At 33.2% G+C, this 14,749-nt stretch overlaps 1 protein-coding gene across 1 annotated transcript; it reads left to right on the top strand.

Moving 5' to 3' along the window:
- Positions 1 to 5,339: 5,339 nt before the first annotated feature.
- LOTGIDRAFT_166412 (hypothetical protein) lies at positions 5,340 to 12,837 on the top strand (the record flags this gene model as incomplete). The annotated part of the gene is made up of 5 exons (XM_009063479.1): positions 5,340 to 5,405; positions 8,112 to 8,242; positions 8,676 to 8,781; positions 11,140 to 11,291; positions 11,484 to 12,837. 5 exons carry the CDS (start codon positions 5,340 to 5,342, stop codon positions 12,835 to 12,837), a joined length of 1,809 nt encoding a protein of 602 aa, XP_009061727.1.
- Positions 12,838 to 14,749: the final 1,912 nt, after the last annotated feature.

Genomic DNA, 14,749 nt, shown 5'->3' with positions numbered 1-14,749 from the left:
CACAGGTACAACCTGAGCCCAACCAAACCTTATCCCATGAATATAAATTTGTTTGTTGACAATACCGGGATCAACAGAAACCTGAAATCCGTAACAACATTTGGAATAAATCAATTATTGATTAACTTGCTGGAAAAGTATCCCTGTAGTCCACAAAAACTTCAGGTTTCATATTTAACTATTGTTCAAACAAAATCCATCCCCTAATATGCAAAAAAAAAAAAAACTTAAAAAATATACGGAACGACATTTTTACTAGCTGTTGAGTGACAAAACAAATAAAACAATAGATCTAGAGCTTCATTTAGAAATAGATGTATAAGCTCTGAATATAATTTTTTTTAGTAATTTCAAAATGGCATGTTGGAATTTTTCAACGAAGTTGGGCCAAAACTGTAATGTAGATCTGGTGGACGGGGTGACAGTCGATAAGACAATAAACAGTCTGTGCATTAAAGAATACTAGGCAATTAAAAACCGCTGCCCTCACAAAATTTCCCTCATAACATAGTGCATGTCCTTATTGCAAAGTTTTTCGTTCTCGATTGGGAGGGCAGAGGTATGTTGTTACTGTATGTCGATCATCTATGAGTATATTCATGTTTATATATTTCATATATATGTACGATTCCTAAAATCTATTTCATGATGTTAAACTAAAATTGTGACTAGTCAATAGTATGATATTGATAGATGAATCTAGCCAATACACACTGCCAACACAAAATGTTACAATTGGCCAGAAAGATATATTTTCTGAAACTAATATTGTGATAGAGATTAATAATATAAACCTTTGTCAATGAATAGCGGATACTTCTAAACCATCAAGTAGATTAACTCAAAAACTGCCCTACTTATTTATTTCAACAGAAAGTATCGGCGTGAATCATGCTTTTACCAAGCTATCAGCAATGAGGATCGCCTCTTTATATTGCTCCTCTGTAACCCCACCGGCGCCCCCATTGATGGTAATCTCTCCGAACTGCATCAATGATAAGGAGCAACACTGTGTTGAAATATGATCTCAACCAATGCTGCAATTGACAACAATTATCAGAAATAGCCTATAATTGAGAAATGGAATTCGATTTCTGGTTGAGTTATAAAGAGAATCACAATTGATGAAATGATTCACTTGAAATAATGTTATTTAGGTCAGTCAAGTTATTCATTGTAATAACTATTCTTGACACGTTTGGATTTCAAACCATCTCTTTTCTAATATTGATACAATTGATAGTTATTCTCTTTCTAGTTTCATACACTAGTCTTCTGATGTTCAAACAGGTTACCATTGTTCTAATTCATGACAAAACCTTACCCCGACTCACTGTATCTGAAGGAGTCTGCATGACAATGTAATGATTATTACCAAAGACAACTTCCATAGTGCTGCTTGCTAGTTGGATGTGAAGGTTTCGTGATTACTATGGCACCGAACCGTCCATTGAGCAAATGCATCATGTGGCCATGTTTTACTTTGTTGAAGTAGTATGATCTTATCGTTGATCTGAGAAGTTGAAAACTGGCCGCAGCCCATTCTTACTCTTTTCGAAACACCTGATGGTACTTCTCTTTGGAGGAGTTCACTACTATACAACTTTTACTCTCGATTTTGCCATACCAAAGCAAGAAAGAAAGATATTAGAGGGAACGAGAGGAAGTGGACAACAAGGTAATGAGGGACAGAAGACGAATTAACAGAGGAAGGAAGAAGAGAAACGGGCAAGTAGACAGGAAAGGTGAAACGTGGGGAAATGAAGGGAAGGACCAGTAATCATTGGATATTAAATGGAGTTTTATGTCCTACCTTTCTGCACCACGTGGGCCGATGACGACAACGCCATGCCGGGTGCAATTAGGGAAATTTTGCCAGGACAGTAGCACTAGCCTGCTCTTTTTCGATTTCCAACTGTCGAAGGATCTTTAACGCGCACAGCCTGTAGTACACTCGGTTAACTTATTCATCCGAAAGACAAGACGCTTTTTCCATGTCAGTCCTTATCTGCAAATCCGAAGGTATTATTTCTTTTGGAGAGGAAATGAAGAGAGTGGAAAGCTTTGACACTGACTGGTCAAAAGATTTTCTCTTAGATCGAGAGGTACGTATTGTACCACCGTGCAATGTTTCGAATTACAGTACTCCGGTGTCCGTCGTACCATTAATTCAACCTATTTCTAACCGAAAAAATTTCGGTCAAGTAAAATTGCGGTGAATCCCCCCCACCCCCAAACGTATATAAAACAATAACATACTTGTTATAAAATTTGAAATAATTTGATAATAATAATTAAATAATCTTATTGTAAAATCAGATACTTGTACTATTTCTAGACTAAACGGTCCATAGTTCCTCGTGGAAATTTGGATCACCAAATGGTTTAGTTTATTAGCAAATTACAATGGGATACCGCTTATATCAAACCCTGGTCGTATGATTGCAGTCTCATTAAGGAATGCTATTAATCTTAGGTTTTGTGATCCACGAACATTGACCGATCTGTTGCACTATAGCAAAATGTCCACCACAATTTTAAAAAGTTTACATGGTTGCACACAAATGTTTGATTAGGAAAATATTTTTAAAGGTGTAATGTTGTGTTGAACCTAAGTATTTTCTGTTGTTTTAACCTCAACCTTTTTACTGGCAAACGGTGCAAATTAAACATTGCAAGTTTAAAGTCAAGTTTTTATTGCTGAAGTTCACACGCAACAAATTTTATTGACACATTACCCGTTGATTTTGAAGTTGGTGATATAAAGGTTAATATATAGTTGACATTTAGATGAAATGGTCTACAAACTTAACAAAATGCTGCCATAACACAAACCTTATACCCCAAACTATAGCCTCAGTAATGATCAGCATAAATATTACAGCCTGTAGAAGTACTACTGCGTGGAAATGGCAAAATCCCTTCAAATATACTTCAAACTACAAAATTAACTTTCTATTGCTATAATGGTCTCAAGAAAAGACCAGTCGTAATTTTAAGTTTTAAACGCCAATAATTCTGCACATGGATCTAAAGGCTCAAATTTCGACGTGAGCTGTGAACACTATTTTTGGTAATATTAGCTAGAAAATTCTTGTTTCTTAAGTACGATTGGTCAAACGGTTGGCTGTCCCTTTAACCAGAATCAGCTACGGCGCCAGTGGGGATACAGGGGAGGCATTTCTTCCCTAGAAAAATGGCTTGCACCCCCAATTGTACCCTCACTGTATTTTCAACAAATCTAAATGTTTAAATATTTTTTTCCAAAATAAGTGTCAGAATGCAAAAAATCAATTCATTTTTTTCTAAAATTTTCTTGAGAGAACCGCTAAGACGCTCTATCAGAGGCTTGTGGCTGTGACACCACCACAGAGTAGCCAAAATTGAATTCAGCCTCAGCAGTTGTTCCCCCATTGAGTCAGTCTGCTATGTATCCCCAGTCTCGGAAGGCTGGCGCTGCCACTGACCAGAATGATTGATCTTTCTTTTACTTGATTTCGACTCATACATTTTAAGTCACTTGACTGCCAATTCCACCAAGAATATAAAAACGAAATCATGGTATATTAATTTAAATCATTTTTATCCGCCCACATCAAAATTCAGAAAATTGCAAAGAATATTTAGAATTAGTTATTGCCCTTGTTCTTTACAACGCATTCAATTTTTAGCTTGTAAACACTGTAGAATCCACAATTCTTGACAGTTTTTGACAAAACTTGGCGTGAGAGTTTGTTATCATCCAACGATGAACCCTATTGAAAATCAGAAAAATGGAAAAATAATAAGTACGAGTTATTGCCCTTGTTCTTGAAAATCTGTTCAATTTTAGCTCCTCTACACTGTAAAAGGCACATTTCTTGACAGATGTTGAAATTTGGTGAAATTGTTTTTATCACCCTGAGATAAGCACCATTGAAAATCAAAATGTGTTATATGAGTTATTGCCCTTGTTCTTGAAAACGTGTTCAATTTTTAGCTCGTAAACACTAAATATGACACGATTCCTGTCGGATTTTGACAAAACTTAGTAATATAGTTCAGTATCGCCTCTGAAAGTAATATTTCATACTGGTGATTTTTACCTTTGCTGGAAATGATCGTCACGAAATTTGCTATCTGATGATGCACTGAGCGGGAACAAATAGACCGTTGTGATATAAACATAACTACCAATGACTTAATGGTCAACTTCATCGGAGGAATCGTCAGGTATCATTACAAAAAAGTTACACGTAAAAACGGAACTTTTAGCAGGTTTTAACGAACTTACAAATCCGCCTCTCAGCCAAATTTTTTTTTCATTTGTCTCTTAAAAGCGCCTGGAAATTCAGACAGTCTAATAATATTAAAAGAATTGCTGTAAAGAAATACAATAATGTGAAACCAATAAACACTATTAAATATATATGTCAATAAACAGTGTCTAGAATTTGGGAAATGATTCAAATCTATTTCAGGCATAATATTATTTTACATTAAACGCATTTTTTCTAATAAAAATCGTGTTTTGGGAACAAAAGAAAATAAGATAAATTTATCAAACAATATTGTGATAAATATAGAACAATGAACAGGGAAACATATTTCCTGAAAGGACTGAATAAGTGAGAGATAACCTGAGGATGTCGTCTACTGCCAGCAGTTAGTTTACCTCCGACCTCCTGTACACTGTCAATAAACCAAATACATACACCAATAGAAATTCACGTTACATTGACACAGTCTCGATGTTGACAATGTTTTCAAGTTGGTAGTTAGTGAGGGTCTCCTTTCATCAGTCAAGCAATTTCTTATAATTTACCCTTACTGTTTTTTAGTGGATATTGGACGATTGAAATGAAACATTGGTACATTTGTTATTAGTGATTAGTGGTTGTAGAAGAAGTCGAACACCGAAAGAATTTGCTATTTCTGATTCTCATCTGGTTTCATCTTCAAGAACGGATTAGAATAATTTGGTGAATAATTAACGTATTGCAATCCGCCAACAAATATATAAACTAGAATATCTAGATGGTGTAATTAGGTGTTCATTTCTTTATAATTGTATCTGTACGTATTGGAGAAAACAAAGTTGTTGTGCAAATGTTCGTCTCTGAAATCAGGAAGTTAAACGAGGAAGCTGAATCATAAAGAAGTTCTAGAATATTTGATTTCACTTACAGATCGGTATTCGTCATTTTAAGGTGTAATTTTAACTATGAAGGAGTAAATCGCTAATTATAGTTGTCAAGTAGGGTGTGTCGCACAAAAAAACGTACTTCATACCAAATATCCAAATCTATACAGATCCAGTTATATTTTTAGATCACTCTACAGTATTTCAAAGTCTCAATATGTTCAAGTTAAAAGGATTCAGTATTTTAATTTTATGGATTTTAATGTTTTTAGTTGATTCAAAGGTAAGATTTTCTCACATGTACTTTTCATACTTTCAATTCCAATGTTTTTGTCACTGGAATTTTGTACCTGTAACTGAGCAAAATGTACGATTATGATATTTTATGAAATAAGAAATTTTGTTATTAAAACTTGTGTTTTCAGGGTGAGATTACATCCTCTCTAATCATTATCAAGAACTAAAATACACAATTATAGTAAACAGCGTTTCAAAGTTCGAATGAAAAATGAACCGAGGTTGAATCTTTTTAATTTTCCAACATAATAATATATTATTTATCAATTATGACTAAAGAATTATACGAAATGTGTCTAAAAGGTGAAGTTGTCCAAAACGTTGTCAGTGTTGTCTTGCAATCGTTCAAGTTAAATGTCAAATTGGACTATCACACAAGTCCGAAGCGATTCCAGATGTCAAGATTCTTTCGAATTTCTTAAAGCTGTTCCTGAGCAACATTTAAAGAAAGAAATAAATATTCTGAATAATAATTTCCAAGGAGATAAGGTTTCATTAAATATGACAAACAAAAGTTTCCTATTTTTGGGGCAAGTCTTTCCTAGCATCTTAAATTGTAAGATGTCAATCTTAGATGATCTGAATCATACACGTAAATACAATATAAATACCACTCATGAAGATTTATTACAATTAACATGAAAGTGTAGATGGGAGAATTTACACCCCCCTCTTCCTCAAGAACCCCTTCCCCCTCTCTCCAACATCGCACATGTAAAAAGTACATACACGACACATAAAAAATCTCAGACAAGTTAAACAAAATTAAGAGATGTGAAAAAAGAAACGGCCGCAAGAAGGAAATTTCACCCTTAGTAAATATTCTTAGATTTACCTAACTAAATACAAGCAGAAAAGGTTCAGAAAGTATAAAAATGTCACTTGTTAATTTACTAGATAAACTTTAACAGTGTAGCCAGTTAAGTTGTATCAACTTTGATAAAAAAAAAAAATCTATCTCAGATACAAATGTACTTACTAAAGTCTATGAGTATGCACCAAAGTTTGATATACTGAATATCTCTTGTAGACAGTACTAGCTTTGTAGACTCCGATAGTTGATTAAATTGGAGGCATTAGAAAGGGTATGTATAGGTTCTATCTTGCTATCGATATCCGTCAAAGTCATTGAAGCGGTGATCAAACATAATGCAATCTACTCATTTTTACCAAGCCTCAATTTTGTTTTTTCAAAGGAAATCTGTAAAGCAATTTGGTTCAATTTACAAAGTTTTATGAAATTTTATTCATAGTAAGACAAAATATCCATGCTAGATATATTTTATATCTATAATATTCAAATTTAAGTCAATAATGTATAAATCACTAATTGTATAAATGCTCTGCATAATACAGGGAAAGTACAAGTTTGAAATTTAAACCTAAATCTATCTATATTATCTATATTAAACCATTACAATATTTGCAAATAACAGTCTCAATATTAAAGTACACTTCCTTCTTCACAAGAACTCAAATTCTGTAGCCAGGAGTTTTTTTAAAAAAAAACATTGATAGACCTACAGTCATTTATAAACTCTATTGCTTCAATTTTGCTTATGATGACTCATTTCCATTATATTTTCTTCTTACTATTAACTATGCTATTAATACTGGAGAGAGGTGTATTTGAAATGAATTTAAAGACATACGTGACCTGTCAATTTGACCTCAACATTTATTTATACAATATCGACAACAGTACAATAGGTACACATTGCTCTAGGTATGTAGCTTCAAAATCTTTCACAACATTCAAACAAACACACTCCCCTAGCTAGTTAAATTTGAATTTAATTATAATGTAATGATGTAAGTCATCTGTATTGTAAAGTGTAAACAGCACTCCTTGTCTTATACCTAAAACTAAATCTGTCTATACTATTTGGGGGCGACTGAGAGATGCTTTTTGTGGGCGTCTGGGTGGTGGCTAATTCGGAGCGATTTATACAAGCAATGGCTTTAGTTTGAATTAAGTATATCGTGAATTTATATAAAAAAAAAAACAGATAGGCCGATAAAATTTGACACACAGTTCGATACCATTCTGATTATTTTAAAAAATTGTATAAGCCAAGGGGGAAATATTTGTTAAATAATTAGTTTCAAATTTAAACTGTCTGATGGACAATCACGAAATACAAAGAAAAGACCCATTAACATTATTTGTAACCTTATTGATATCCGAATAAATTGTGTCCTTGGTATAAAAAAATCGATTTTTATAGGACATTGTCGAACATTTTAGATCCAGATAACGAAAACAACTAACGTGACCTTCAGATTCTTTTCTGCAATACAAACGTCGACGACATTGGACACACACTTCTGTTTTTATACACTCAATAACACAACATATTAAATAGTGCACCAAATTCATGCAATATATAACTTTACCTTGATATTGTGAAATTAAGATTTTAGTTTTCCAATAACCTTTTAAAGTGTTCGTGTCTTTTAACAATGTATCTCCACAATGCCTGCTGTCAACGTCTGTGAAATTTGATGTCGACATGCTTTATTTTTTATACATTTATCTGTATATGAAATATGAAAGTTCAGATAAATTGATATAACATAATATGTATGGTTGACTTGCCCAATGCTGCAAAATACCAAAGAAACAGTTTATTTTAGTACAAAATAATACTATGTCGAATTAACCTCATACATGATTATGTTTTTATTTCAGCCCATAGGAATTTGTAAGACATATTTTTCAATAATTGGTATTGAAGGAAATTCATTGAATGGCCAAGCATTATGTAGTCGAACAGAAATTCCTTTTGTTTACTTTGTTCTCAAATGTAACGACAGTAACAGGTAAATATTGAGTAAATTTACACAAGAAAAAATGAGCAACCCTTACCAGAGTCTTCTTTAAATACGGTAAAGATAAAATACAATAGAAGTATAACACAAGGCTGCCGTCTTTAACAGTATGGCTATTATTACTTGTGTTAATAAAATCTACAGATTATACTGAGCCCGAGACTCCATTAGAACAAACTCTTAGCCTCAGATCAATGTTTCGAGGTTTAATGATAGAAGAAAATTTAAACGACTTCTATTATCACTACAAATATGTTAGCTACATTGTTCAGTTTCAAATGAAATGTTACGAATATTCACCCTTCTTACACTTTCCCTTCTTTTTCATCGCTCGACGAAATTTTTTTAAATTTAAGACAGTTATTACTACTTTGATTTTTTCTTGAAAAAAAAAACTCAGGGTGAAAGTATTTTTATTTTCCAGTTTAAAATGTGCCAAAAATGTCCAATGGTCAGCATTAAGCGTTTGTGATAAAGCCAATGTTCATCACGAGGAGATTCCAGTTACTACGGCTTTAAATACAATAGATGTAGGTATCTATATTCCTTTCAAATTCTTCCAACAGTCCTTAAAGCAGCATCAGTTTTAATATTAAAATATGTAAACGTCATATATACAAGTGTGTCCGATTTGTTCGTTGTAAACTAATCTGTATCCTTATAGGATTATCTGATCGTTCTGTTGCATTCTGAATTGTTAAATGAGAATGACATGTTAAGTTTGTAGTAATCTGAATCGTTCAATGGTTGATTATCTGATCGTTCTGGTGTATTCTAAATCGTTATCTGATCATTCTATCGTTTAATGATAATGGCTTGTTACTTTTGTAGTTATTTAATAGTTCAATAGAAATATATAGAAAACTGAGTCTTTCATATAAAAAAACCTTATTGCCTTATTGCAAGTTGTCTTCTTAATCTCGAATAACATCATTTTGTAGTAAAAATGACCAAGCTTATTAAGCTCTTGCGAATTATGTTAACTCCAGGCAGTAATTCGTAAAAAAAAACAAATTCGCTGTGACTTGAATAATAAAATATTTAAGATACAAACACATGTTTATTTGATTAGTGCAGTTATCATGACGGTATTTATTTGTTATTTGCTACAACGTTACAAACTAGTCAAACATCGGATTGACTGCTGAATTTTTCATAATGTATGTGAAATCACGTCTAGTAAATTTCACCTTGATAGAACTTAATAGTTGGCCTTGATTATCGGAGAGAAATTGATCTAAACTTCTATCAAGTTCAATAGAACTAAACAAATAAATTGATTCAGTGAATTTTTATTTGATGAACAAGGAGCACAACATGTTAGAAGTGTTAGTTGCAACTCTGTTTTTACAGTGTTATATTTTGTACGATCAATATTCTTAGACTAATCGTTCTTTTCGGGTAAGATGGCAACTGTGTCCCATTGTCAGATGCACTATATAATAAATTTGTCAATGTTAATGTTTTTTACACATTACCAGCCAAAATGTAACATTCTAGAAAATTTAAAGGACAGCTACAGAATCGTTGCTCTGACCTTGTCGTTTCAAGACCTTCAAACGACAAGATACAGACATATTCCCATCCTTGGCTAAAATCGAGTTTATTTAGACCCAACTCTTATATTTACAGGTAGCTTTAGAGATTAAGTTTGGATTAGTGTTTTGTTTATATGTCCAGACGTAATGAAACAATTTTTTTTACATCTTTGCCCAAAACTTGATCGGTGTCTCTGTAATTTTTGCGTAGTTAAAACTAGTCGATTCCGGACACAAATATGGGACTCTATCCAAGTATTGGAAAATATATAAGATACGATCAATTTGATTAATCCGCCTTATATATGACACCTGTTCCAACAGTTCTGTTTTGATATTTTTAATTTTATATACACGTAGATTATACACGTAATCAATTTGTTAATCCCCAACCCAAACAATTACATGAAACGTACACGTTAGTATATGATAAAAAAGTTTAAAATTCGTAAATGTTTTACCGGCAAAAGATGCTGTTTCATTGCCATATGATATATGATGTTTGCACCAAATTCTCCCATTTGAATTTAATAATTGTTAAGGTATGAGTAATTAAAAAGATTGTATAGGTAGGAATAAAAGCACCATGCACTAATATTCTCCAATTTGAATAAGATTTCCGCCCATAGATGACTATTTTACACCTGGATAATTCATTTCATTCTTTGTCGTGATATCGAGAGGCCATCAACCTTATATTTAAATAAAGTTTAACCGCATATCTTACATATACCCACTATCTCAATATTTATAGATGATACAAGAACCTTTTGAGTCATCTTTGTTCTGTGGTTCATGTCCTCATTACCACGGCAACCATTATATTGTCTCAGCAAACACTTGATAAATACATAGAGTTACAATTTCAAATATTACAGTAAGAATTCACTGGATTTTGACTGATGTTTTGAGATGAAGTTGATACTATTTTTATATAGAATAAATAAAATGACATTCTTTAGTTTGTATGATGTCAATATGGTATAAGGTATGAATACAATGGTAAAGAAATAAGAAAACTTGTTATGCATTTTACAGTAAAACGTCTGCAATCGTATGACCTAAAAGTCTTTGGTCAAGATGATCAATCAAATATTTCTTCAATGCGTCCGGGATTTCAAGAAACTCTCCGAGAAGATTTCATTCCTTTCCACCATAATATTGTATAAAAAAAAACGTGATAAACAGTTATGTCTTAAAATAAAGTCATTCAGTACCAACAGCATTAAAAGATGAAGAAATCACTCTAAAACTTCATGATTTCACAATGTTCTGGGTCAAAAAAGTAAAAGTATATTTTCACGAAAAACATCTGAAAGAGAGTAACAAAAAAATCATTTTCTATTTCAGACAAGCGAGTTATCCATGGAATTATCTTTATTCATTCAAACTGAAGATGAAGTACGATCAGTTGATGAATTTACTATCAACACAAAAGTTGACCCAAATGATGAGAATCTGAAAACATTTGTAGATTCTGTTGGTAAACTTCACAAAACACAGTAAGTACTAAATTATTTTTTGAATAATTTCTTTCATAAAGCCTGATATTTCATATACATGTACTAGTTAAAAATCAACAAATGTAAAACCCATAAAGGCGAACTTTGGATAAATTACATGCACAGCATATATCCACTTAGCGTTTCACAAATTTAAATTACCTTTTAGCTGATACAATGAACCCTTTTCAGGCTAGAAGTAGAATTCCATCGAGTGTGTAGTTTACCAGATAAACTTAAAAGCCCACGTCAAGTAATATCTTATCTATTACGGAACCATCCGAAAAGAAGACGAAAACGAGCAGCTGCTACTTTGGAGTACGCCGATCCAGGTCTGTCGGAGTTACAACCAAGTGTATCGTCAAATAATGGAAATCCGTATCTCAGAGATCCCTTTCCATTATCAAAGACTGATACGGAAGTAGGTGTTGGACAGATCAACAATGTACTGCCTTACCAAAGGCAGACAACCACTGAAGAACCTTACAAACAATTCTGGAGCAAGATAGCGAAGTTTAGTCAAGTAAATACCACAACTGATTCTGCCCCATCTATAACAATTGGTCTCAGGAATCCCTATGTAACACCAGCTAAGACATTAACTCCATACCCAGGATCCTCGAAGAGTACATCTGCATTAAATGAGCTTTTGTCAAGAGATAAAATATTCTCTGATGTTGTTAATCAGGATACCTTTACAGTACCATCGACTTCATCAAATCCCAGAGTAACAGCAAGATTCATTACTAGACCAGCTGTAACAGTACCATCAACAACTTCACCATCATCTTCTTCTAGTATGTCCCGACTATTAAGTAGCACATCAGCTACTACTACGTCAATAACGACTGCGAGAAAAACACCAACACCACAAACATCACCCACAACATCACCAACATCAACAACATCAACAACAAGTCAGACATTCACAACACCATCAACTACCTCAACCACAACCATTTCTAGCCCTTCTACAACACTTGAATTACCAACAAGTTCGAAGTCAATAAAACCCCAAACACCAATTCCAACATTAACAACAACAACAACAACAAAAACAACACCGCCACCACCAACAACAACAACAGCAACAACGGAGAAACAACAGTCAGCGTTATCAACCAGAGTTCAGAACACAGTAACAACTTCACCAACAACTACCAGTGTACCCAGAACGACTAAGCAAACAACTGAGATGGTTACAACAAAACAACCAACGTTAAAACCGATGGTTGATGATGTAACAGAGATATCAACGACGAAAGAAGAGAATACGACAGAAAACAGAATTAGCACTGAACCAAGTATTAATACCCCACTACCATCAGGTGAAACAGACACATCAGCTAGTTCTAGTTCTTCTCGGATGGAAGGCAGTGGAACAGATACGAGTGGTGGGGATGATAATTTCTGGCCAATTGTAGCAGCAATGGTAATTGGTATTCCATCAGTGATCGTATTTGCAATAGCTATTACAGTTATTCATAAGAAGAGGTTAGGTAGAGCTCCTCGTTTTATGTCATCATCTATGTATCCATCGCTCTAATTAGCACAGCACTAAGGTAGGCATTACAGCACACATCTCTCATTTCTAACCCAATGTTGTAGATCTCAGATCTCACAGATTATATATCACCATTAACTCATAATAGCCTATTATACACTAACAAATATCAAGATTTAGTTTCAGGTAACCAATTCCTCGGTAAGTTGTCGTTTTAGATTGTAGGCCGGCATTTATAGTTCTTTGCGCTTTTTATACGAAACACTTCATTTTGTTATATTTTCCATTTGTATCTTCTCCCAATTTCCAAACGAGTCGCCCTGATAATGGATTTGGTATCATGAATGCATCATATATCACCAAATGCGAAATAGAGCAAAATCTAGACAAGACTTAACATTCAGTTAACTGTAGCATTAAGACTTGTAAGTTCATTCATGTTGGTTCTTCGTTATGTTTTTTTTTGTCAATTTGTTTAATATTTTATGATCACGTACATGTATAGTAGATATGAAATCGTTACATCCCTAAACTTATGTGAAACATGGTACAGTATGTAGAAGAAGTTTTCTAAATATTCACTCGAACAGTAACTTTCTTTCAGGTCAATGGCAAGACCTCGACGTGGGTCCTCGCTACATCTACATGGATCCTACGTGAGAAATGTTGCAGCCAGAAACTCAATATCGGTTTGATAATAGCTGTAAGAGTGGAGAATGTTTTTCTTTCTTTGGTAAATTTTGCATGTGAAATTGAATGTGTTGAGTGATTTTTAATCAGCCATGAAGAGAAAGCTCTGTGACATTTTTCTGCATCATATATTTAGAACTGTATTGTTCCAGCTGATACCGTATGTATTCGTATGTATTTATGAATGTTAAATGAAACTAGTATAATAGCTTAAATTTCAATTCGTACTCATCTTCAAAATGGTCAAGTCACTACGTCTTCATCTTAGACCTTGACTGCAATGGCGTACAATCGAATTATATCGCTTACAGTTAAACAAGAAAATTGACAATTGCAGTCAAGATGAAGACGTAATACCTTGACCATTGTGAGGATGTTTCGTACTCAGCTGTTTATTATGCTAATGTAATAGAATGAAGGGCATATAATAAACAAAAAACATTACAAACTATTTGGATCAATTTGAAGATAGTATTGCAATGCCCTCTTAATTGTTTGCCCTTTATTCTTAAATTAAAGAGAATTTTTGATGATAGAACCATTCATTATGTAAAATGGTTCATTTGTAGTAGAGCATCGCATGTTCATATACTTTGTTTCTTCTAAAGGGTAAGTTTTGCTGCTTAGACAATTGATTCACGTTAATGCATGTCCAATTCTGGAAATTTATAGCATGTCTAAGTATACTTTTTTAGTAACATTCCTTAATTTCATCAAAATAACAGGATTGAGCTTGGCATTACCATTTATGAATTACAGATATATATCTTGCTTATGCTGATGTTCTTCGCATTTTTTGAGTTCGTGGAAACTATTTTGAATGACATGATTGTGACATGCCAGTGCATCCATTACGAAATTCAAAGGCTCAAAAGTTTGATAGAATTTTTCTTAAAGCTTTCATGCTTTAACCAGAGGTTTGGTTTTGGTTTGTATTTCCGTGTGATTGTTAGAATTATTGCTTTGACTGTATTTATTTATTCCATCTCGTTTTTATTGATATTTCGTGGATTAATGATCTAAAGAGGTTCGATTTGGAAGTGATGTAAGTAGTTTGTTCTTCATTCTATTAGAAGTTATTTTGTCTTAGGTTACCTTCGGAATTTTGGTTGACCTTCCTTTGTAAGTACTTTACTTGTATATTAAAAAGCATTTTTCGCTGTTCTATGTCAACTTTTGGCCTTTCTTTCTTTCCACACCCAAATACTTTGATAATGACCAGTGTTAAACATAAATAAATATTAATTTATTCAATTTGCATCTT

Source organism: Lottia gigantea, assembly GCF_000327385.1.
Source record: "Lottia gigantea unplaced genomic scaffold LOTGIsca_58, whole genome shotgun sequence".
NCBI classification, from domain to species: domain Eukaryota; kingdom Metazoa; phylum Mollusca; class Gastropoda; family Lottiidae; genus Lottia; species Lottia gigantea.
The sequence above is the reverse complement of the archived record's forward strand: the minus strand, read 5'-3'. Positions and strand labels throughout refer to the sequence as shown.